This window comes from Coloeus monedula (genome assembly GCF_965178545.1).
Source record: "Coloeus monedula genome assembly, chromosome: 8".
Lineage (NCBI taxonomy): Eukaryota > Metazoa > Chordata > Aves > Passeriformes > Corvidae > Coloeus > Coloeus monedula.
The window spans coordinates 29,693,119-29,718,766 of NC_138788.1; the positions used below are offsets into that span (position 1 = coordinate 29,693,119).

Below are 25,648 nucleotides of genomic sequence, written 5' to 3' on the forward strand. Positions count from 1 at the left end.
CTTCTTTACGTGGGAAGTCTAGAGGAGATATTTTTATTTGAAGACTTCCACAGTGGGTGCACCTGCGGGATGAAGGATGTGTCCAGAGAAAGATAAATGCATCATTGGCCTTTTGCTTTTCTTTCAAGTATTAGTGGCTAAATCTGAGCTTTTCATTGTGGCCCATTTTATTTCCTGCTTGATCCTGTAAGGAAGTCCCTTTCCCAAGTTTATGTTGTCCCTCTCCTATGAATGTGTGACATGGTATATTTGAGCCTTGTGGTTTTACTCCAGTAACAAGTAAGTTCCCTGGACTGGTCATGGTCTACCCACAGGGAGCTTCTTTGGGTACAAAGGCAGAGTCAAGCAACTGTCTCTTTTTGTAGTGTTGTTAAGCTTGTGTTCCACGTGGGGACAGTAACTAAGGATCAGAAGGCAGTAAGATGTAAAATGGAGTGAAGTGTATTGCTTGTTTACAAATAATGGAACAAAATGTGAAAGATTGAGGAAGAAAATTCAGGATACGTCAACATACCTCATATTTCTATAACTGTAAGCTATAATCATGATACAAAATAAATTGCAATTATATTGAACTGTCTTTATTCAACATGTCTTTGGTTCCTCAGCCAAACTGCACATTATGTTAATGCTACTCTATTTTTCAAACTTTCTAATGTTTCCCAGAGTCTGTGCAAGATCCAGGTGTATACTTCTTTGTGTGTGTGTTTATGGATGTGCAATATTTGCTGTATATGGAATACACTGGTGCCAGCTTAGCTTGTGGCAGCTGTGGGACAATTAAAACTATATATAATTTTAAACTATTTAATAGATAAACACGTTTTATTTAATTTTGTCCTTGCATTGCTTCTGGAGACTGGTGAGGAGAGGCAGGAAATGGACAAAATTACAGGCAGCACCAAAGTTTATGATTCTATGTTGTGAACTCAAAATAATTAAATGGTTCACCAGGCCTTCAACTCTAGAAGACGGATAAAGCTTCAAAGCTTCAGACAAAAACATTTTCAAAAATATAAAGTTTGGTGAAATTGTAAAATGTTCTGGCTTTAGATCTGCTTCTTTGAAACTGACCTTCATGTGAAGTACCCATTTAAAGTGAAAAGTTTTTCTGTACCTTTTGTGGACCAGTCAGAACTGTAAATTGGTATCTTGGTGATTTTACTTCCTGTGTCAGTTTCCTGGTGAAATGGGGCTTGAGGAAGCCAAGCATTACTGGATCATTTAATTTGGTTCCCCTTCGCATAATTAGCAGCTGAGAGTCCAAGGGAAAGGAACTAAATGCAGTGGGTTGGTAAGGTAGTATTTATCAGGTTCAAATCCCCTCTTTGCATTTAGGGGAAAGATGCGAACTTAAAGCTTTTTTCATCTTGATAAACTCTGAGTTTCTCTTCTACCAATGACATGATTAGATGGTAGCCTGCTTTTTCTGTTTTTCTTCATTTTATTCCTCCTGATTTGTTTCCTCCTTTATGGCAGTCCATGCTGCAGCTGCTTCATGCCCCAGTGCAGACGATTAAGCTGCTTCTGAGGCCACCATCAAAAGCTGCTTTCTCCCTAGGTCTGCAGGAAGATGCAGAAGCATTACCTCCGACCACTGCCACTGCCATCTTTATCATCTTTTTTTCCCCATTGTCAAGCCATCGTTTGTAGCTGCTGTAAGCTTTTACCTGTGGCAGCTTAAAAGATATAGGTTGAGATTTTTTCAGAAAGGACCCTGAAGGAGTCAGTGCTCAATCCTCAATGGCTTTCAGAGCTGAGCAGCTTAGACCTCTTAAAAATTCTAGTCTTATGTCTTTTCAGGTGGGATTTTCAGATTCTCATGAGTAACCTGTGAAAGGAAGATACGTAGGAACCTGCACCTCATTTCATGGTTCAGGAGGGCTTTTTTTTTTCAGATTATATAAGTGCTTTTGAAATTTCATCCTTCGACATGATCTTGTCGCAAGAAACATGTTTCAGTCTTAGCAAGGTAGCGTTTGAACAGCTGTGAATTCAGAAAGAATCACTTGCCATTTGGAGAATTTCATTGATATGTTTTCTTTTATGTGAATTTCCAATATGGTCAAGCAGCCAGGATATCCAGAGGCCTTTCGGGTAGGTGAATATCCCAGCTGAAGTAATGAAATCAGAAACTTGTACATAGCAAATCTAATCCTTAAGTCACTGAAGAAGGGGACAGAAGTACCTCAAAGATTTTGAAGTGCTGGTTGTTGCAAAGAAAGAAATGCAAGAAATTCTGTAATTTTACCTGGACAAAGTCTTTCTTTGAGGAGTGATCATCTTTTTCTGTGGCATGATGCAAGATGACTCTGCAATCCCTGAGAATGTTTGTCCTTTACTGCTCCTAATGAAAAAAAATTACCACCGAAACCCCACCTCTTATTCCATCTCTACTGAAGGAATGATTTTCCCCCTTTAATAATGTTATGGGGTGGACATGTAACAGGATTGAAGTGCAGCTGAAGTTATAGCTGAGGGAAAGCTACAATTATACAACATACTATTGAGGATAATATTATCTATACTGCAGGTGATTCAGTTAGCAAAGAATAGTTGTAAAATATTCCTACAGTAATGTATTACTAAAAATGAGAGAGGTGGGGTAGCTTAGAGAAGCCAATAGAATTGTACATCACATTTGAAACCTCTGTCAAACCCTTGCCATTGGTATATCTCCAGCTGCCACAAGAATGAGTGTATTAGGTCGGCCCAAAACCCCAAACAGCTTCATGTTATTTCTCTGTGAGTAAAAGATCACTGCAGAAGAGTGCAGGGGTAAAGCAGATGTGTACTGTTGTTACACTCTTCCAGCCTTTCTCAACTGGGGCTGAGAGATTCCTGACTCAGAAATGGTGTTTCAACCTAGAACTACATCACCAGAACAGGAATTAGTTATTAAAGTTGTGGCTCAGGATCAGGGAAACCAAAAAATCAGAGTAGAACTTTTGCAGAGGGTGAATCAGTTGTGTTTTGCCCTAAACTCGGAGAATGATGAAGCAGAATGCAAATGTGAAAATGGTGTTTTTTCTCATTAATGTTTTGTCATTGCTCCAGTGTGAAAGTGTAAGAACTGAACTGAAAACCCGTGGGCGCAAAAAATACTAGGGCTGGGTATGAAGGTAGGAGAAGGGGGTGGTCCTGCCACGAGCAGCCTCTGCTTTGGACCTGTTCCCAGACTCTCTGTCAAGCTGTGGGCGGAGCAGGGGTGCACAGACCCTGGAAAATGATAGTGCATGAAATAAAACTGTATAACTTCAGTTACATTAGAATTCCTTCACTTTGTTTAATTTGTTTCATCCTATGTAGTTGGATGATTTTATTCTGTGGGTAGAAGGAGGTCCTTCTCTAGGAGTAGTAGCAAAGTTTCCTGTCTAGTAAGTTATCAGGGCTCTGAAGTTTTATAATGTTTTCAGCATTGCATGGATTTTTATTTTAATTTTTGTTCTTAAGGCTATTATCTACTAAGAGTTGAGCAGATGTTTGAAATTATACAAATGAGAGTATCTGTATCCAAAGATGTAATTTTAGGAAATACTTCATTATGCTTGTAACTCGCACTTCTGTTTACTTTGCGAGTGTGGGGGGTTTTATGCATCTGAGTGCCATCTCTTTTCTATTTGGATAAACTTTACATTTTGGGCTCTAAAATATCGTCGGTAGGGCCTCCACAAAGATGGTAAGAAGTGCAATTAATCATTTATCTGCTAGGTGTCAGCAAAGGTTCTCTTTAAGATAAATAAATTAAAAACTGTACGCATTCATACAGTAGATCTTGAGGCTGTGTGGCTCAAATCTGTTTGGAGGCTGAAAAGGAATTTATACAGAAATATTCAGGGAAATAGATACTAGTCAGTGTCTAGAAGAGACAGCTGCACTTCATATCCTTCATTTAATTAATTCAATCCATTGCATTTTTCTTGATGTATGCAACTTTGAACCTCTCTTTAATTAAGCAAAATTAGCAAGTTTATTATAAGTGGAGAAGATTTTGCAGGTTTCCATTCAGCAGAGGTTTTTTCAAAAAAATTAAGTTACTGTGTGGGACATTAGAGAAGACACTTTCATAAAAAAAGTAACAAAGGCTAAGAAAAAATGGTCAGTTTTCACAGTGGAGGAAGCTCATCAGTGGTGTCCCACAACTTCTTATTTGTGTTGTTCAACATATTTTTAATGGTCTTAATATTAAAAAGGAAAGAACCGACAAAGTTACTGGTGATACTAAAATGTTCAGGACAGTAAAAGTGAAAGTTAAATGAATTATTTCAGGAGTAGAGTTCTGAGTGGTTAAGCATTAAACTCAGAGGTGAAGCTTATTGTTGATAAGTAAAAAGAAATGCACCTATCAGGAAAACAGTTCTGAGCTGACATTCCCAATGACAGGCAAGTGTTACTGTTTGGTAAAAATAAAGCCCCAACTAAGTAGTGTTCAGAAAAGAAAATTGCACTGAAGGAATTACCAGGAAAGGAGCAGCAATTGAGACAAATCATCTCTCTGCCTATATACATTTATGACTCTTTGTGTGATTATAATTCCCTGTTCCCCAAAACTGCAGTAGCAGAACATAGTTCTGCTGCTGCTGCTGAAAGCTCTGGAGCAGCTCAGTGCAAGGAACTGGGTAATGGGCAGAATTTGTTCAGCTAGGGTTAAGAGGGAAGTGATTATATAGAGAGATGATTATATAAATGGAGTGGCATATAGAGAAGGGGCAGTGTCAAGAAGTTGTTCACCACTGCTCGTAATATGCATCAGGTGGCATCAAATTAATTTACTGAATGAGAGGTAAAAAAACAAGAGGAGAGGGCATCGCAGTTGGGAAGTGCCTGATCTGTAGTCTACCACAAGGTGAGTAAGGAAAGAGGGTGTATCAGACAGGAGTCATGCACTTTGACCCCTTCTCTGGGTTTCTGATATTGGTACTTCATGGGTACTGCAGGTTAGACTGGATAGACCTTTGGTCTGAATTAGCATGGCCAGTCAGCTTTATAAATTGTATTTTTTCCTGACCACATGTGACGTAGAGGGGGATGCAGTCACTTCTACAGTATAGTGCCCAGGTAAGGTGTAAACAGTGTGTCTGAGCTTCCTGGCTCCCAGAACAGTGAAAGTTTTGCTTAGATAAGTAGTGGTTGTTATTCCAAACTAAAAGTTTGGGAACACAGCAGGCATGTGTTGGTTTACTTGGAGCGATAGATCAATATATTTAACTTCAGCCTATGCAGAAAGTAAATAAGATTTCCTTTGTTCTGGTGTGATCCTAGTTCTGGAAATAGTATAACTTAAGTGGGGAAAACACCACAACTATTTATTTGGAAATAGAAACAAATTCCATCTGTTTCTACATCTCTGTCTCATTCACTTAATAGGAACATTCTCAGGAAAAGCTCTGTAAATGGAAATATTTTTAAGTTTGTACTCTTTGGGTTTATGTGCCTCCTTAAAGATAATGCAAACAGTTGGCTGTAACTTTTTTGAGTTATAGTTTATACATAACTTATCCAGCTGGGAATCAGACCATTACCACTTCACCTAGCAAATTATCTGGAAATGAAGAGATTGTGTTGAAATTTTTTTAACCAGTTTGTGGAAGTTTGAACACAAAACCTGAGTTTAAGAAATAGTTGCACACTTCTCAGGCCTTGTATAAAGTCTTGTGTTTGTAATTAAATATTACATACAATCTAAGAGTTCTTGTGAACCATTACTGTTCTTTACTTAGATACTATTTTTTATAAAGTGCTCTGTTAGTGCAGGGGTTTTTTGTGTGAAGCAGTATTTTGTGGACTACTGAGTGTGACAATGCAGTTCACTCAGACTGCTAATTTTTTTTAATATGGCTAGGTAACTGCAGAGCAAGCATAGTATTTCCCCTTTAGCACTTCTATTAATGAGAAACAGTGTTGTCTAATAATACTGTGTTACTGGTAATTCAGTAGGTCTCAAATAACTCCCTCAGGCCTGGTGGCCATACTGTGACAGATGCTTTAAAGTCAGAAAGATGTCCTCTCTGCATAAAAAACTTCAGTATCTGACCTTTGCATTGGCTTTGCTAGTGACGGATATGCCCACATTGATGATATCAGATTTATGCAGCAACACAGTTGTTGTACTTCTTTTAAAATAAGGCAGTATTTTATTTTACTATGTTATGCTCCTAATAATTAAATTTAAAAACTTTAAAACTGAAGTACTTGATCTTTAGACTTTCAGCCACGTTCCTCTATGAATTGCTGTGTCAAAGAGTGTATTGATGCAGCCACATAGCTGGTGTTCGTATATTTCCTGCTCATTCAATAGGAAAATATGATAGGAATGCTGTCCCTGTGCAGTGAGAAAAGTTTGATATTTTTCCCAAATCAAGTCTCATTAGAAAGAACTTCAGCCACTGAGAATTGAAAGGGTTTGTATTATTAAGTTCTACCTTGCCAGGGAAGGTGCTTTCTTACATTTTCTGTTTAAAAAGTAATCAATTGATCAATCTCTTCCCATCTCCCTCATATATTTGTTCACCAAAGGGTTTCGTCCCATGCCAATTTTACAAAATTCAAGTCAAAAGATGCAGGTAGATCTTGTGTACTTATGCTTCAGCTTCTGAATGCCACATAAAAGAGTCATAACCCCACAAAGAAAGTATTAAAACTTCAGATCTTGGCAGAATGGTATTTTTCCCAGTGTATGAGAAAAAGACAATGACCACAGGAAGCTGGTAGCTGTGTGCTTCTGTGCATTGTATAGCTTCCATCAATACAGTTTATATAGTCTTCCACGACACACAGCTTTTACTCTAAAGACATGTTAGGGTATTTTTAAGTTCACGTATTGATTGCAAATCAGACAGGTATAGATTGAATAGCAAATAATCCTCATCACCATCATAATTTTAAATCAATTTTGTAACAATGCGAGAAAAATTCTTAACTGTCAAATGCTTTATTTAATGTCACAGGAAATAATGAAATCATCATTCAAAATTACATTAGTTTTGCTTTCTTTCATCTTCCATTTACTAAGCAGGACTAGAATGACATGTATTTATCTGTGCAGGTATATTGCCTGTATTATGTATGTTATCTTCCATTTTGATCTGTAAATATATCTTTCTAGACTTATTCTCTAATGTCATACAGAGAGTTGACTCTAATACAAGCAGGGACAAGGGCTGGCATCACCTCTGTGTGCTGCCCATCACACTAACGTGTGTGTAGCATTTAGAGAGCAAAGGGGAAGAGTGGATCATCCTACATTTATGCTTACCCCTGTAAGATAGAAAATACAACCATCAAGATTTCAGGTTAATCATGGCAGCATTCAACAAAAGCCATCATGATTGTATGATGTGAGGCCCAGTGCTGAGATGCTGAGTATCTGTAGCATCTCAAAGTTCAATGAAACCTGTTTATCATCTCTCTATGTTTTTAAAAGTAAACTAGAAAGTGGCTGTTCTGTATTTTCTATGAAACTAGGCTGTCACCATTTTAGTTAGTATTAATTATTTGATTAATGCCTTACTTATAATACCATTATATGCAAACTAATTTATTAAGGTAGAGGTTGGGTTATAGGCCTTTATTGTTCCACTGCTCGCTTTTTTGGGCTGGTTCTGTGTAAAGTTTCTCTGGAATGTCTTAAAATGATGGGAAGGGGTGGTTTCCCTGTAGCTTCAAAATCACTATATACATTGTACAGATAATGGAATGGTCCAACAGAAATTAAAGTTAAATATTTTTCTGCTTGCAGCTTTACTTTTCTAGTATTACTTGTTTGCTAAAAGTGTATTATGGAGACTTTTTTTTTAATTTTGCCAGGAGATGACTTTCAAGAAGATAAATATTTCTTTACTTGTTACTTGATTTTGTACACTCTTTCTCTCAGTGTAGTTATTGGTGGTATATTTTTTCATTAGGTGGTGGGATTTTTATATAATTTTATGCCTACCAGTGCTCAATGTTACATTATTATTCCACATTGCTTTTCTGGCATCATAATTTCTAAGGTAAGAAGTTACAGAGTCACAAAGACAAGATTGGAAATAATTTTATTTGTCAGGGTAGGAGATAGAATAAAAGTGAACATGCTGAGTTTTTCGATAGAGTTAAAAACCAAAACGAACCCCCAAAAACATTGCAAACAGCAGAAAAAAACCCAGAAAAAATTATTTAGACAAATTTCATTCCAATTAGCTTGTAGATGAAAGTTTCTTTTTTAAGTGCTATAATCCATAAAAGAAAAATAATTCCTAGTTCAAATGCTAAGGTCTGTGTAGCGCACTACCAAGTTTCAGAGGGAAAGTGTTTTCAAGGTCTTTTCATAAATGGTATGTTATGGAATGGGGTCACCTCGAAAAGGAATAATTACAGAGTGATCAGAAGATTTCTTTGAAAAGATTGTGTTAGACCTTCTGTGTGGTTTGTGGAAGAACAGAAATAAGTTTTGCTCCTAGGGTGGGCTAACAAAATGTATTGTGTTTTTGCAGCTACTTCTATCTTTGCCCCAAAAGATGCATGCATCACCTCGCAGTGCACTCAGCTCTGTAAGGTCATTGCCTCGAAAGCAGATCTGGGAGTTGTTAGAAGTACAACACACTGCTGCACTGTTTGACCAACTGCAAAAGTTTAGTTTTGAACTCTAATGAGTCTTTGCTCATCTCCTGTCTTAGCACTACCAGTTGTTAAATAATTAATTCCTCTTTGATTGTACCTCTTTATGTGCTTTTATAAACTTATTTGTATTATTTTGTGTTGTATTTTATTTGTACTCAGCCTCTTTTTGTTTCAGAGCACGGAGTTACCAGAAAGAATTAATTCGAGGAGCATTTTTTCACCCTTTGTGTAGTGCTCATACTGAGGATCTGTGATCTACAGTAATTCTTATTCATTTGGAATATAGTAATTTGTTCCTGTCAGCACAGGGGCTGGTTTGTTGTTTTAAATTGCTGACTTTTGTTTTTGCTGGCATGCTCCCCAATACAAATTGAACATCTGACAAAAATCTATTTGTATGAAAATTTTGTGGAGATAGGTGCCCTGTGTTGCCTAACAGTACAATTTGGGGTCCCCAAGATAGAAGTTGACTGAATGCCAAGATTCTAGTAGAGCTTGTTTGTGCAGATAACAGAGGTAATCCATATTCCTCAGGTCCGTAAATCAAACAGACAGAGGAGAAATATGTATGTGCACCTTTCTCTTTGAGATAGTGGACTGGTAGTTTCTTCTTAATAACAGTGGGGACTATCCAACCCCTGAGAAAAATGGGACACTGACACCAGGGATGTCCCTACATAAAAATAGAGTGATTGGGAGAGTCTTAGAATGCTTCCCCCCTGTAGCAGATAGTGTTAAATAAATTATTCCATGCATCTGGTTTGTGGCTTTGTGGCAATTTCCGTGCTTAAGTGGTTTTGTCTGTTTGGACAAAGTTGATCCATAATACACTGGAAGAGGAAATCCAACCACTAGGTCTCGACTTTTCCCAGAGCGATACAAATAAATGTGTCAGCTTTACTGGGCATCTATGGAAATGCTGTTTAGGAAAACACAAACTGGTTCCTACTGATCCTCTGCAATGATTCTTTCAGGATATATAATAAATGACTGAAATAGCCTCTTAATTGCTTTTCATCCTCAAATAAAAATACACTTCTAGTCAGCTGTGTGCAACTATGCTTCCCATTTTCCTGCTTAACTGTGGAATCAGTTACATTTTGGAGTTAATGCTCAAGTATCAGTCTTGTGCTTTACTGCAGGATCCTGTATTATCAGGTATATATATCTTGTTTTAAGGAAAAAATGTATAAGCTTTTACCCAGTGAGGTTCTAAACTTTTTCTGTGAGGCCACTACTTGAGAAATCTTTGAAGCCTGTTGCGATCCTGTCATAAAGGTTGTCATTGTCCTGTAGCACTGTAAAGCTACTCGTAGTTGCAGTGGACAATGATAATGGACAAATGACACTTCCAGATGACCACTCCTGTTCGTTGTGCAGTGTCTGATGCTGTGGGGAGTTTGGGAGAGGGAATTTAGGAGAGGACCCAAATATCTGAGCAGAGGAGAACCAGTAGGAAATGGCAAAATGGGTGGTGGGAAAAGGAACAAAATATGTTTCATCATTCACACTTTGTACTAGAAAAAGGTAAGTATAATCACACTGGAGCCAGCACTTTGGGGTAATTGGGGTAAGAAGATACAAACTGTGAAAGGTGTAAGATGGAAAATTGTTGAATGATGGGGAAAGAGTGGCAGGTCTGTCATCTGAGATTTTAGTGGAATGGTTGTTATTACTCTCTGGCTTTGTGAGAGTTCATTTTTAGGTTGAAATTTTAACCTGAGATTGTTGTATAAATTTGAGTCTGTCCTTGAATGCTTGGGAATCAAAAACCCAGGTATATGCTACACAATGGGATTTTCCTTTAGTTTCTTATATTCTTTCCTCATTGGTTTTGCATGTCAGGTTCATGAGTTGGTGTTGAAACTATTCTGTTGGCCATATGCTATCAAACTTTGCCTTTGTATCAGATCATCTGTATTTGATGCTAACAGCTTTGTTATACCAGAAGTTTCTACACTGTGCCATGCAGGAACATCTGCTGGGGTGGAGGGACAGATGTTTGGTCAAATGGTGCTGGGCCTTTCTTGCACTTCAAAGGAGCTGAGCAGAGATATAATATGACTGTAGAGTATCGTTCTATTTTTCTAATATGAATAATTTGAATATTTGCCATAGTTTGTTAAGAGATTGGGAGAGCAACTGACTTGTTTGAGCCAAAATTGGAAAGTAATTAATTAGGTAATCTTTCTCTTCCTCTGGACTTCACCAGGTAAAGATGAGATCCTCAGGATTAAATTCTTATTGCCAAAATGTGCTCCGTGGAAGAGATGTTGCAATACTCTGTGATACAAATTAATTGCTTTTGATACTTTAATTGTTAGCTTCTTTGTTTGGAATTTCTCTTCAGCTTTTTCAAATGAAATGTGGGATAACTTTTGAATTTAGTCTTTGTTCTTATACTGAGATCTGAACATCTTTCTTCTTGTGCATTAATGCCTGTTCTTCAGTTGCTGTTTAGATAAAAGAAGTATTATGTAAGCAGTAACCACCAAGGTTTATTAAGTGTGAAGCTCTTAGATATACCTCAAACTCCCTGAACTGCTGATCAACAGAAACAGGCAGCATTTACTGAAATGAGAATAATTCCATCCCTGCTCTGTTTCTTAAGATTTCCCCTTATTATCCATTAATGGCCACTATAGGAGGCAGTACAAGTTCTGGACTAATTGAAGCTGTGACTGATATAACAGTCTTTATGCAGTCGTACATCAAGTGAGGCTTTCCTTAAGGTTCACTCTACATTGTCTTGACAGTGAAAGCCTAGGCAGCTATAAACAAGATCAATAGAAATGTGTAAGCACTGTTGGTGACAACATAAGAACAGGGACAAAACAGAAATACTCAGTGAATTTTTGGAGTTTGGACATCAGTATTTATTGTGAAATGAGCTACTGCCAAAGCACTGTTGGTGACAACATAGGAACAGGGACAAAACAGAAATACTCAGTGAATTTTTGGAGTTTGGACATCAGTATTTATTGTGAAATGAGCTACTGCCAGTATTGGTGTTGCTCATTATTCTTTGTGTGGTGCTCTGGTCCACTTGGAGGCAAAATTCCTGGCTGTGCTTCAGGTAACAGGAAAAACAACAAGTCAGATGAAGCTTGTCTATCAGAAAGACACTTTAAATACCAAATATATGTAAATATCGTTATTTTCTATAAATATACTGCCTTTCCCTTACACTGTATTATAGGGCTTAAGACTTAAGTTCTGAAGAAATGAACAAAGTAGGGGATGGGTTGGTATGTCTATTTTTCATATAGATGTGTGCATTATCATAATATTTTTCCATCCATTTAGAAATGAATATTTTAATAAGTATTTTCACTGGATGGGGAGACTGAAAAATGGAGAGGCAGTACAAAAAGGAGGAGGGCTTTGGCTTGATAAATTAAAGGTAGTGGATTTTTGATAAATTAGAGGTAGTGGATTAGTTACTGACTTTTATCTCAGGTAGTGTAAAGCAAGAACTGCTCATCATCAGCTTGTGATAAAACTAGAAAATGCCATGTCTGAACACTGGGCTAGTATTTTACCATTTTAGCTATTGATTTAACACAGCGTGAAACAACTGGTGCTGTCCCAGTAGTGCCTGGTGGGGAGCAGTGAAAGTACAGATTTACTCCCGCATCAATCTGCTGCAAACTTCAAAGCCAAATTGTGGCCACTTAACTACTAAAATTACTAAACTCAGACAATTTTTATCTTTTTCAGGCAAGGCAATGTGTCTGTCTGCAAGTACATATGTTCTAGAAGGAAGGAAAGGAATCCCAGCTAAATCACATCAGGGAAAAAATAATAAATTCAGGAAGCATGAACAGCAAGATCCAAAAATTAGTTTTGATAGGGCTACGTTATACACAAAGTATTTTTCCTTTTCCTTTTCATTAATCAATAGTTTGAGCTAATGTGCTTGTGGTTCAGAATGTTTGCAGTGAGGTACACAGAATGAGAAATTTGTGGGTGTATTTGTATGCAAACCACCATAATTACACCTTGTGTCTATTTATTTGTTCTTTGCATCAAGCATTATTTTATTTTTATTTAATGGTGAGGTCAGAAATTATCCCCTGCTACTGTCATGGAATAGGGTTCTTCACATTGTGATTAATATTCTTAGGGGTCAACTGAAAATTTCTTATTCTGTGTATTATTTTCAGAAATTAAAAAACGTGTCGATATATGAGTGGGAAGATGCTGCTGAGAGAGAGTGTATGTACTCAGTGAAAAAAAGGACAGTGTCTAAAAATAGATTTTTATGGACTAAAAAGTATTTTTGGAAAGGTTTGCTTAAGTTTCTTTGATTTAAAATAGATCCCATCAGAGTAGCACAAATGTAGGCAGGACAATTCAGCTGCCTTAGAAACATCTCATTCTCCCTTCCCTCATTCTGGATGTCCAAAATGAGATCTGTCTTTATGGCTTCATTTTGGTTTTTACACGTGGAGTTCACAGTGGACAAAATGTATAATTTATTAAGAGAACTGAGCTCTGTAGCAAAATCACACTTCTAATTGGAAGCCTCAAAAATACTGTCTTTCCTGGGCTTTACCTACTGTTAGAAATCCAGGGAGTGGGAGACCTGAAAAAGATGATGGTAGTGTTCAAAAATGGCAACTGGTTCAGCCCAATTATGGGCTTTCATTTACAGTTGCTGATCTCTGTAGTGTGAGGCCAGAGAATGTAGGTACAGACTGATAAAGGCAATTAAGTGTCGCGGTGCTATTGGATGGTGAAATGCCGCGACCTTCCCAAAAGCGCCTCCAAGGCAGCCTCTCGGTGCAGCCAGCACACGTGCACACACACACACACACACACACACGTGCACACACACACACACACACACATGTACACACACACACACACACACACACACACATGTACACACACACACACACACGCATGTACACACACACACACACACATGTACACACACACACACACACATGTGTACACACACACCCACGTGCACACACATACACACACACACGTACACACACACGTACACACACACATGTACACACACACACACACACACGTACACACATGTACACACACACACACACGTGCACACACACACACACACATGTACACACACACACACACACGTACACACACACACACACATGTACACACACACATGTACACACACACACACACACATGTACACACATGTACACACACACACACACGTGCACACACACACACACACATGTACACACACACACACACACACACATGTACACACATGTACACACACACACACACGTGCACACACACACACACACATGTACACACACACACACAAACACGTGCACACACACACATACATGTACACACACACACATGTACACACACATGTACACACACACACACATACATGTACACACACACACATGTACACACACACACGTACACACACACGCACACACACGTACACACACACACACGTACACATACATACACACACACATACACGTGCACACACACACACACACGTGCACACACACACACGTACACACACACACATACACGTACACACACACACATACACACACATACACACACACATGTACACACACATCCCCCCCCCACACATGCACGTACACACACACACACACACCCCCTACACACACACACACACACACACACACCCACCCCCACACACATACACACCCACACACACACCCTACACCCACACACACACACACCCCCTACACACACCCCCCCTACACACACACACACACGTACACACACCTACACACACACACACACCTACACACACACACCCACACACACACACACCTACACACACACCTACACATATGCACACACACACCCAGCGGAGAGCCGACCAGACAGTCCGACGGTGAATGAGCAGGAAGGGTCTCTGCAGAGGCTTCTGCAGGAGGGATTTAATGCACTCGCACTTGTGTGAGGTTCCAGAGAAGTCCAGGCAGAGCAATGGGGGCTCCAGGGTAAGGGAACCAGTCGAGAAACTCTGAGGGTGTATCAGGTAACAAGGGGTGTAGCGGCCAAGGGAGCCAGCCGGGGAAGCGGAACTGGGGTACATGAACAGAACAGAGCATTCTGGCAGAGGCTTTTCTGATCACCCTAACCTGAGCAGGTTCTTTTGGTACCAGGGACTTGTCCCACCAGCGGACTCTCTTTGTTCCTTGTAACGTAGGCTCACTGGCCACCACAATTAAGTAGCAAATAGAGGAAAGAATTAGAACTTGGATGCTTTTTTTCTGGGAAAGGAAGGAGCTGGTGGAATGTACCAGCAGGTGTCTTGTTACTGTTAGCAATGGGAACCTGGGCTCCAGATGGAGATACTGGCTGAAACAAAGATATTTTAATGAACGTGTTTTGGTTTATGATCCTTCACCATGAGCTAATTAGTGTCAACTAATTAGATAGAAAATCTTGAGCCTCCTTAAGATTTTTTTCCTCCCTGCTTTACTGTCTTTGAGACCACTCTCTTTAAAAGTTGGCATTCTTATTGAACTTCTTCCCTTGGAGGAAAATGGCTCCATATTTTTATTTTCTCAGTTCATCTGTCTGTTGATGCAACACAATGGAGTTTATCTTCCATCTCCAAGATTTAGAAAATATTTATGTTAATTACACACTTACCACACAGCATAAAGTCTTTGGACCACAAAACAGGCTGAAGTACATGATCCTGATGTGTAGTTGCTTCTTGTCCCCTAAATAGCATTAGTTGGATAAATAAAGCTGTGAGATAATAGACTTTATTAAAAAAGGCACAAAGCCAAGCTCATAGTAATAAAAGGAAACCACTAAATTTTATGACTTAGGTCATTACAGCAAGGAGATGAGTTGAGATGACCAATAAAGATTTCATAAAAGAAACATAAGCTTTGTAGTATGCTTCTAAAAGGCAGTAGGAGTTCTCTGTTCCACCATTATCTTTAACAATTTTCCCTGAAAGGTAGTTTTGCAGAGAAACTTGTAATTCTTGCATGTATATATTATATTTCAAAGACCTGCTGTAGTTAAATCATTCTCAAAATAAGCTTATTTTTGTAGCCTAGTTCTGCTGATCTTTAAATCGAAGTTATTCAGATCTCACAGAGACTTCTGTAAACAGCAGCCTGTATGATATTAGTGACTGACTTCCATTGCCTCATGTGACTTTTTAAAATCTGTTTTAGGGGTGAGAGTCTTCTAGGATTTGACATAGTGACTGAATTGTTTCAAATGATCATATTGACATTCTTATATATTTCTGCAGGTTAGCCTGAACATGAATTGAGGATCAATTTATCTGTCAAGAATACTGGCTTGATTTTGGCTGTTCCTATTCTTTGCATACAGATGGGTTTTTCTGAGGCCACAAGTCTGGATGTGTCCCTTTTCACTTCAAGACCGATTGTGAACCTATGCTTTAAACAGCAGAATTTATCCCACTTAGTCCCCCTACACCCAAATTAATTGTCAATGTGTGGATTACTTTGAACCTGCATCAGGTGTGGTGTTTCACCTGAGGTATCTTTATTATCATGCTGTTGTCTGACTTGGGAAGAGAGGGTGTTCCCCCCTTTCCAGCCTTGTTCTTGCCTTTTATTCCAGCACTGATGATAGAAATGGCCGTGGTAAAGAAGGGTCTGCAAGTTGCCAAACCTTTGTCAGCAAATCAGCCAATATATGTTTGCTATATGTATCAAGGCAAAAGGCACAACAACCAGCTTTTAATTTAACAATCTAAATTATCAGACTGGTCTTTGAACATGCACAGGGCGGTTACAAGGAAGCAATAGGCTTTTCACGAAGGTGGATCTGAGAAGGAATGAATTTGAGTGATCTCATGCACAATTTAAAGGAATTTCTACTGACTGAATAGGGAAGTTGGTTAACTCAGCCAGCTAAGTAGATGTGTAAAGATGGGCTTTGTAATGAAAGATGATAGTTTAATAATGGTCATTTGAAGGAATCCATAGAAGGGGATTGGACAAAATACTGGAATTAGAGTACTGAAAAGCACATTACAGGTACAGACTGTGAGCTGTGGGTAACAGTAGATAGTGGAATAACTGCAAGTCAGCAGTGCAGAGGTCACTCATCACTGTTGGCCTATAGAGATGTTACAGTTAAATTTGAAGATATACCCAGTCTTCCTTCCTGCAGCAGCTGATGCCTGGCATATTTTGAGATTATGGCACATGAGTAAAAAGGCTGGCAAGCTGCTGTGCAGAACAGCCCAGCACTGAAGGCACCTTGGAGAAACTAAATTCTGATGAAAGAATAAAATAGTATATATGGAGGGACCAAGGTTTGGAATTAGTATGTGGTAATTCAAACAAGCAAAGATGAGTGGTTATAATAAAAAGAAAACTAAAATTGATTTATATGCCAGGCTAAGGCTATTCCTTGTTATGTTTGGAGAGTACTATTCAAGCCCAAGCAATACTCACCTGAAGTTTTCTATGCTTGGATTTATAATTCTTGTATTGCATTTTGTTAGGTTTCCTTAGATGTTTCCATAGATTTCTGTAGTGATGATAGTGAATATTTGTGCGTTCTCTTAAAACAGAAAGAGGCAGAGGTCAGTTAGGTCCAACCTTTCGAATTTTGAAAAATCTTTCCATTTCTGGGTTAAGTTTAAAAGTCTGAGTTCAGGGAAATAAAAGCTCCTTTTCTAAATACAACAATACAACTGGTTTTTTCACAATAGGAATCATCCCCTGTTACTCCATAAATTCACAGAAACAGTGAATTGCAGTTCTCACTCAGGTCACCTGTTTCCTTCTCTACCCGTGGCAGGTGCAGTGTAGCAGTTTAAGCATCTGCCTTGTTGGTGACATACATGGTCCTCCACTGGCCGTGAGGTTGAGGTGGAAGCAGTTTTGTGGGCAGAAGCTGCATTTTTCACAAACAACATAACAGTCTTGTGTCTTCATGGGGGTTTGCTTGGCCTTCATCCCTGCCCTCGCCCCATAATGAAACTAAAAGTGTGTTTGATGAGGATTATTGAAAAGAAGATTTATGGATCTGTGACATCTATTTAAGATGGTTGATAGTGTCTCTGCATTAATTTCACATTAGCACTTGAAGTTTGATTTCTCTCTGTTGCAGGAAGCTGTTGACATTTGTCAGAGTGGCAGAACACGGGGTTTGAGTTGTGTTTCCCTTTCGGAGTTGCCTGCAGCCTCTTCTCTGTGTGTGCAGGGAGGGAGGCAAGACTGGGGGTGGCTGAGACATTGACTTTTGCCAGCTGACACATACTGTTAAATTGATTCTTTCAATCAGAAGTTTCAGTGGATTTGTAGAATAGTTTTTAGTTACTTTTGGACAGGAATGTATCCATTTGTTTGGGGATGTTTTTCAGTTTTCTTAAGGAAATGCTTGGAAGTCCAGCATTGCATCAGGTTGTATATTAGCGCAATTTTCCTGCTTCTTGCACCCAATTGCTAAAAACTCAGCTACTTAGGAACAGGAAGACCCTTTTGGAATTGCAGTCTGAAGTGTCTAGTCTATTGTTCCTTGATCACCTTTGCAGAGAAATACAGAAGTTTTGAAAACTGAAGTTTGAACACAATTTTTCAAATTGAAAAGGAATTTCAATTTCTTTTATTTAATAAGTCAGCTTGTGTTTCTCTTTCAATATACGCTTTATGATTGTTAAGTAGGACCACTTACTTTTCCTCTAAATTTGTTAAACTGTATCTTTTTCATTTCTGTTCAGCAAAAAAATACATAAATACCTATTCCAAAAGGCAGAGAGGAAAGTGTATGTTTTGCAGTATTTAGCTGTCCATGTGGGGATCAGGTCACTTTTTTCACCTTCCTTTTAGCAAGAACAATGGCAAAAGTGACTATTCTCAAAGAACACAAAATAAAATCTGATTTATTCCCACAAATTATTTCTGGTTATGTTAATCTCAAGTATTTATTTACATTTAGAGCAGGGCCAAACTCTAAAACAGATGCCTGGACATTTTTAAAAAACGCTTACCTATACTAGGAAATTCTAATCAATTTTGTATGAAAACAGATGTTTGTGGATAAATAAGCCTTTTTGTTGTTTATGCATATTCTACCAAAAAAATCTGTTTAATCTGTTCTTAAAACATTGAGCCTGAAAAATGGAGAGGTTGGGATGAAAGGATCTGCTGGTTCTTTTGTCTGAAATGCACCCAGTTTTGCTCATCTGTTCAGGGACTGCTTAGCATTTAGGAGGGGGAAAGCTATTCTTTAGTTCATGTATGAAAATGTACAATACTTTATATCAATTATTTGGCTGATTGCTGGAAGTGCGTTGGAGTGAGGGGGCACTGGCTAGTTCTGGCCTTCACTAATGGGAACATTTCAGAATGTGGATGGTAATTAAAGTATAGAATGCGGAAAATTAAGCCAAAATTGAATAGAAATGAATAAGTATGTGTTCTGTTGTGCAGATGTTGGAAATAGATTATTTTGGATACCTCTTTCTATCTACATCTTATTTGGTTACCATGTAAAATTCAGTCATATACCATGTAGATTGTTTCTCTTCCCATTACCTTTTCTGTTTTTATGTTGTGATGTATCTGTATAGGTAGTAATTTAGCAAAATATCCTGTCTGCCAGGTGTGGGAACTAGCTGATTGTATTGTAATACCAGATCATTACTTAATTCATATGCAACCTAGCCTAGCACATGGAAAGCATTATAAATCTATTTACAGTGTGGCTGGTCTGATGATAACATTGTATTAAATTCCCAGGTGAGGCAATTTAAGCAATTGCTTTGCCATGTGTAGGCCATGGAAATTAACTTCTCATATGCTTTAGTAATAGACGAACTTCATTGGTATGCTCAGATTAGTGGTATAGCAGAATTCTTACAGTCTGGTTACGTGTACCCTGCTTCACATGTAGAATCATACAGGGGGGTGGTACTGCAGATCACAGATCTTAATTAGTTTAAGCTGAGTTAATTCATTTCAATTCTAATTTAGCTGGGCTTGCCTATGAACACATTCAGTTCTATTGGGAAATGTTAAGGCTTGGGTCAAGTAGACAGATTGTTTAAAGCCAAATTGCCAGACAGAACTGAGCAAGTGTATCTGTTTGAACAGGGCTTTAAGGAAATCACCCAATCAGTATGCAAAAATCCTGTTCATAAACCAAGAGAGATCTGCCTGGAATCAGAAATTCTTCCTTGTCAGAAGGTCTGGGCACTGTAGTACATTTAAAACAGCCCCTGAAACTTTCTGAGTGCTGAAGTTCTTGTACAAAGAAGCTTAACCCTTTCGTGTGTCTGTGTTTGGGGACATGCTCAAATGCAAACACATTCACTGAGCAAAACCACTTGTGTGCTTAGACTTTTGTCTAGGTATATACAAGAAAATATAAAGCACAAGGAAATCTTCTATATATGACAGACCTTTGCAGACAAAAAACTGCACACAGAACCTCTTAAACCTATATTGGGCTGCCCAGAAATGCCTTGGATTACAAACTCTGTAAATCTTCTGTCTTTTCTAGAAACATACATATAAAGTACCAGTAGACAGTGGTAACTGACAACTAAGACTAAAAATGTTGACAATTTCTTGATTTGCCTGGTTAGCTTATGTATAGAAGTCATTAACTATTTATAAAATGCATTATGAATTGGGTGCCTTCAAACTGTAGCAGAGTGTGTGACATTTCCAGCTCAAACTATCATTCTTCATTTGGCTAAAGTATATATTTATAAACAGATGATGGTTATGAACAAAAAAATAAAAAATAAAAAATATAAAATAATTATTTAATTATTGAGTTCAGACAAGCTGAATTAATTTTGATAGCTACATTTAAAAGTGTTAGCCAATAATACTTTAATAAAAATAAAAATAGTATTTCAAGATATTGATACTTTGGACAAAACTTGAAAGAATAAATGAGCACTTTAGTTCAAAGACCTTTCCTTTTATATTATTGATTCATTTGGTAGTGAAATTGTGATCAAAAGTAGTATCAAATTATTTATTGATTATGGCAAAGAGTTATACCTAATTGTAGCCAAAGCATTATTTCTTTTAATAAAATTTCTGATTTTCTGATCATGACAGATTATTGCAATAAAAGAACAATGATACAAATATATTTATTAAGTTCAGTGGTGAGGATTTAAAGGATTATACAGAGCCTCTAAAAATTGTATTGCTATTAAAATTTATTTCTTTCCCATGAAGTATCTTCTTTTTCCTTTCACCCATGCAGGCTCTTAAGAATGCGAATATCATCCAGTTAAATCTTTCAAATAAATGATGTGTAATCAAGGACCATCTCAATCCCTACATATTATTAGGCAGCTTGTTCACTGGAGAACAAGCTCATGAAGCATTGTGCTCCTCATCTCAGTCTAATAATGCTAAATACATTCAACACTAACAGGATCAGTGGGGCTGAGTCATTTTGTGAAATTGGGTGAAACCGTACAGTTGAACTACTAGACCTCAAATGAGGTCTTAAGATTGAATCTTAATCAGAAAAGAAGATCAGATATTTATTGGTATATATTTGTAATTTCCTTCCTTGTTTGAGGTGTATCAAATAAAAATCGGAAAATAATATAATTGAGCAATCTATGCCAATTTGTTGGCTTTTTGGTGAGAAAAGAGAAAAACAAAACCTATCTCCATATGATATTCTTGCATACTGTGGAGTGTTTTAGTCCCCCATAGTGATGAAATGAATAATTTAAACAGGCAGCTCTGATACCACAGCCTGTTTAAAGGTTCTCATTTCCTTTAATGCTGTAGACTACTTTAGCTTGGTTAGTATGAAACTGTGACAGCTGAGATCTCCAAAAGATTTGGCACAGTTCACCTCTTGCTGTGGGTCCATGGTCCATGGCTTTGTCCTTCCTACTTAGATCTGTAGCTGTAGGATATAATCTATATCTGAATGCTGGCAAGTGAATCACAAATGTGTAAACATTGTAACGATGATGTTGGTAATAAGAGGAGCTACACAGAATAAAGAGCTAAAATGTTTTGCTCTGAGGGGACCCATACAAGGTTTACTTCACTGCTAGGTCCGTTGCATAAAGGGTGACACACTTCCAAACCTCTTTGTTGCAAAGGTGATGAATTTTCCTGTGCTCAGTTTAATTTCTAGTGGTTGTTTCCTGTTCCTCAGTCCCAAGCACAAGTTTTGGCCTGATGGCCCAAGCAGGGAAGGTTTGAGGAGGGATTCGTTTTTTCTGAGTTCCTACTGGTAGTCACTACCATGGCAGGGTGTGGGGGAAGGCCCCATCAATAAAGGAAGGCCCTACACCTTAGTTCTTTCTACTCTTTGGTTTTTTCCTCTGATGAAGTGTAAAAATTACCATAACTGGTCTCAAAAAGAAAAAAAAAAATAGTAAATATGTTTAAAATTCTATCTCTCTTTTAATGGTAAAAGTGGGAATATTAGCTGAGTAATAGCCTGTTATTTGGCTAACAGAGAAATTGAAAGCTGGGCTGGTGTTCTCATTATAGATTTCCCCATTGCTCCATTGAATTCTGTGCTACGTTAGTAATCATCACACTTTTGCTTTACATTGCACTTGGTCTAGTTTGGAATCAACATAATTATCAGTTCAAGAGCAAATCTGGTGCTCATAAGCTGTGAATTTACTTACTATCCTGTCTGTCCTAATGATCCCATGGATGACTGTCTCAGTTTTGTGGAGTTTCCATGAACTGCTGAAAACCTATGTTTCCTTGTGCTGTTTTTTACTCTCCTTTCTTTTGCCCTTTAATTTCTGATCCTTTCCCAGTAGCCTTAGCAGCATGGAAAACGCTTGTTAATTTCTACATCTTTAAATTTAATCGGATATGTCACATGTGTGTTGTTCAGGTTTGGTTTTGGGTTTTTTTTTAATGTGGGAAAAGCTCAGTCTTCCTTTGCTGTCTAGTGGCATCACTGCAGTGTTATGCTGAGTTCTGTGACCTGCTAGCAAGTGTTCTTCAGAAAAACACATTTGGTTCCTGCACTGGCATTTCTTCAATGCTTCTGCTGGTAGCGTTTATTGCCTCACATGTTACGTATCTTGAGCTTCACAGAAGCTGCTTTCATTGCTGCAATGTTGAGGGTGTGACTGTCTTAGAAATACTACAGTTTTGCCATGCAGATTTGTTAAGATAGAGCAGTTGAAGAACTTTGTAATAACTTTTACTTGCAGATTTTTTTTTTTTTTTAATCAAATAGGTATCCATTAGGGGGCTCTCGAGGTTTAAGATGATCAGCCTTGATACCAATGGCTTCGGAGCGTTACTTCCTAACCCTTTTTTCTTTTTGTTTTACAGAAAAGGTCACGAATCGCCTACAGTGATGAGGTGCGGAATGAGCTCCTAGGGGATGATGGGAATTCCTCAGAGAACCAGGTAGGATGCTAATCAAGAAGCCCTAGTGGGTGGCTGGAGGGTGAAGGAGGTCACTGGCACACTGGGCTTCTCAAGCTGCTCCTTAACAGCATTAGCAACAACTCATGTGGAAGTGATACTGTTTAATGCAAAGCTGGGGTCTTAATCAACTTCAAAATGTTTCTTGGAGATCTTACATTTAACCCTTTAACTTGTGATCACTGTCTGCTATCTCAAAAAAAATCTTTTCTTCTCTTTTCTTTATTATTTAGTACTTAAGAAATAACTTGAAACACGCTGTTTGCCGACAAAGCCAAGGTCTTCACCTCAAACACATGTAAAAGGAATAAAAAAGTACATAATGCAGCTTTGATAATAATGCAGTATAATTAAATCAACACTGGCAGGCAAAACAAATGAAAGTGCGCTCTCAGAATTAGGCAGTATCCCACTCAGTTTCCTTGTGTGATTCCTTCCCTAACCAGATTTTCTCTCCTTGTACCAAAACCACAAGTTGTTCTAATAAGAGCGTGCTTTCATAATGCATGTTGTACTAGGATGCAGAGTGCTATCCACCTCTTGTAATGAATGAAAGCTTGGTAATCCTGAGGCTTTTTTAAAATCTTGTACCCGTATTGTTGTTCTGCATACTACAGTGAGGATCCTGCAAGACTACTGAAAATTGTAAAGGCACCATTTTATTCAGGAGACTTTGACCCACCTGTTAATATTTCTTTTTGGGATGAAACTTGTTTGACACTCTGTCTGAAAGGAGAATATTTCTTTTCTTTCTGAGATTTATGTTATCAAAGTCTTGTGTTTTGAGTTAGAAATTAGCTGAAAGTTTTCCTACATGTCATATTTTCTCTTCTGACCAGATAGAATCCAAATTATTTTGCTAATGAAAGTAAAAACTGTTTAAGTGTTTACTTGATGAATGTGATATTAAATAAGGAAATGGATCAGAACAATGTTCTGAAATTTTTTGTGTCTTCTACGCCAGTAAAGGTTCAGCTCCACTAAGGACAGAAAAAATAAAGACTTGGAGACTTACCTGGTACAAAGACTTTCAAAACACAGACCCCATAACCCTTAATCTTATACAGTATTTTAAACATGCTCTGTAAATTTTAAACTCTGTAATAGACTTTAAGTCATACATGAATGAAATTATACACAGGATACAATTTATCTGAAGACACAAGACTGGAGTATAGCAGCTCTAATAGCTATGTGAAGACTTAAATGACATCAATGTTCATATTTATATATGATAGAAAGGGGAGATTCCAAAATTTGAGTAAAATAAAGACAGAGGCCTTATACCTAAATAATGAATTTATGGAGAAGATGATTTTAGGGAGAAGAGTTTCATAGTCTGCATGTCATGATTGTAAATGCGGTCCTGTGAAAGTGTTAAGATTCTCATTTTATTTCTCTTAAGGTAGTGCTACTTTTACATTTCAAGAAAAAAATGTGTGAATTCAGACATAAAAGGGCAATTGTGATAAGAAGCTTTACTTAGAATATCTTATGTGTAGGGATGAGATAAAATATTTTATTTTCACTTTTTAAAGAATGTTTAAATAACTGGTTCATATGTGCACTTTTTGTGACTGGTGATCTTTTTTTCCAAACTTGGTGAAAGAGACACGTTCTCTTCTCAAGGAGCTAAATGATACCTTCAACCATATGTCAACTTGAGGGCTTTTTCTTCCAAATGAGCACTATTTAAATGGAAGAAAATTTTGGCTGCTGAAGGACTCTTGTGTAGTCTTTTAGGTAATTAAAATCCTTTTCTATAGCCCAACTTGAAATTATTACCTCTGTATCTTTAAAGTTCTTCATTCCTTTCTTGAAAAAATATAATGAAATAGCACCATAAAAGAGTCACCTAATTTCTTTTAAATATGTGAATGCCAGTATTTTTAAAATACATTTTTAATTGTTTCATTTCAATAGTAAATATCACATTCTCTTTTTTTTATTTTGTATTTTTACTTAGACCTGTACTTATTTACATGTAGCTATGAGTGCAAGCAGTTAGTGCAAAAACTTCAGCTGGTATTGAGCTTATTAGAATATACAGCTTTCAAAATCAAGTGTAAGGCTTGGGTACTTACCAGATACATGGGATAATGTTGTGTTTAACTCAGTAACTTTCACTCCTATGCATTATTATAGTAATAGAAAACTTGGACTGAATGATGAAAGGATGCTCAGGTATAACTTAAAGCCATATAAAATATTTGAAGATGTTTCAAATGCTTGCTTTCGTTTTGTCTGCTGGAAATAAATATGGGTACACTGACTGATCCTGGCCCTAATATTGTAGGATTTTTACTTCTCAATCAGTTTGGGTTAGGTTAAATTAATTTAACTGAAAAGTGGTTGGTTTGTTTTCCCCAATTCAGTCACCAGCTGGGAAAAGGGAGAGAAACTATTCCTTTTCTGACAGAGGAGGTGTTGAAAGAAGTTGCCAGCTCAGAATTGCTCCTGTACCAAACCACAAATATTGATAAAATCTGCCAATAGAAATATTGAATATCTGGGTTGTCAGGGTTGTTACCCAGAAGCAAACAAGAGATATGAGTTGTTGGTCTTTGTGATAAACATTTGCATAATGTTTTTGGTGGAGAGAGAAGACAAAAGGAACTTAATGCTTGCTGGCTAGTATGACCATATTAAAAATCTAG

General features: G+C 37.7%; 1 protein-coding gene across 4 annotated transcripts in view; it reads left to right on the forward strand.

The window, feature by feature from the left end:
• Window positions 1–25,648, forward strand: part of VTI1A (vesicle transport through interaction with t-SNAREs 1A) — a 259,593-nt gene that overhangs the window by 29,452 nt on the left and 204,493 nt on the right. For all 4 annotated transcript variants that reach the window (XM_082286329.1, XM_082286327.1, XM_082286330.1 and 1 more), the window contains exon 4: window positions 22,896–22,973. In XM_082286329.1, the coding sequence (XP_082142455.1) occupies window positions 22,896–22,973 (78 nt within the window). The remainder of the gene's footprint in view (window positions 1–22,895; window positions 22,974–25,648) is intronic.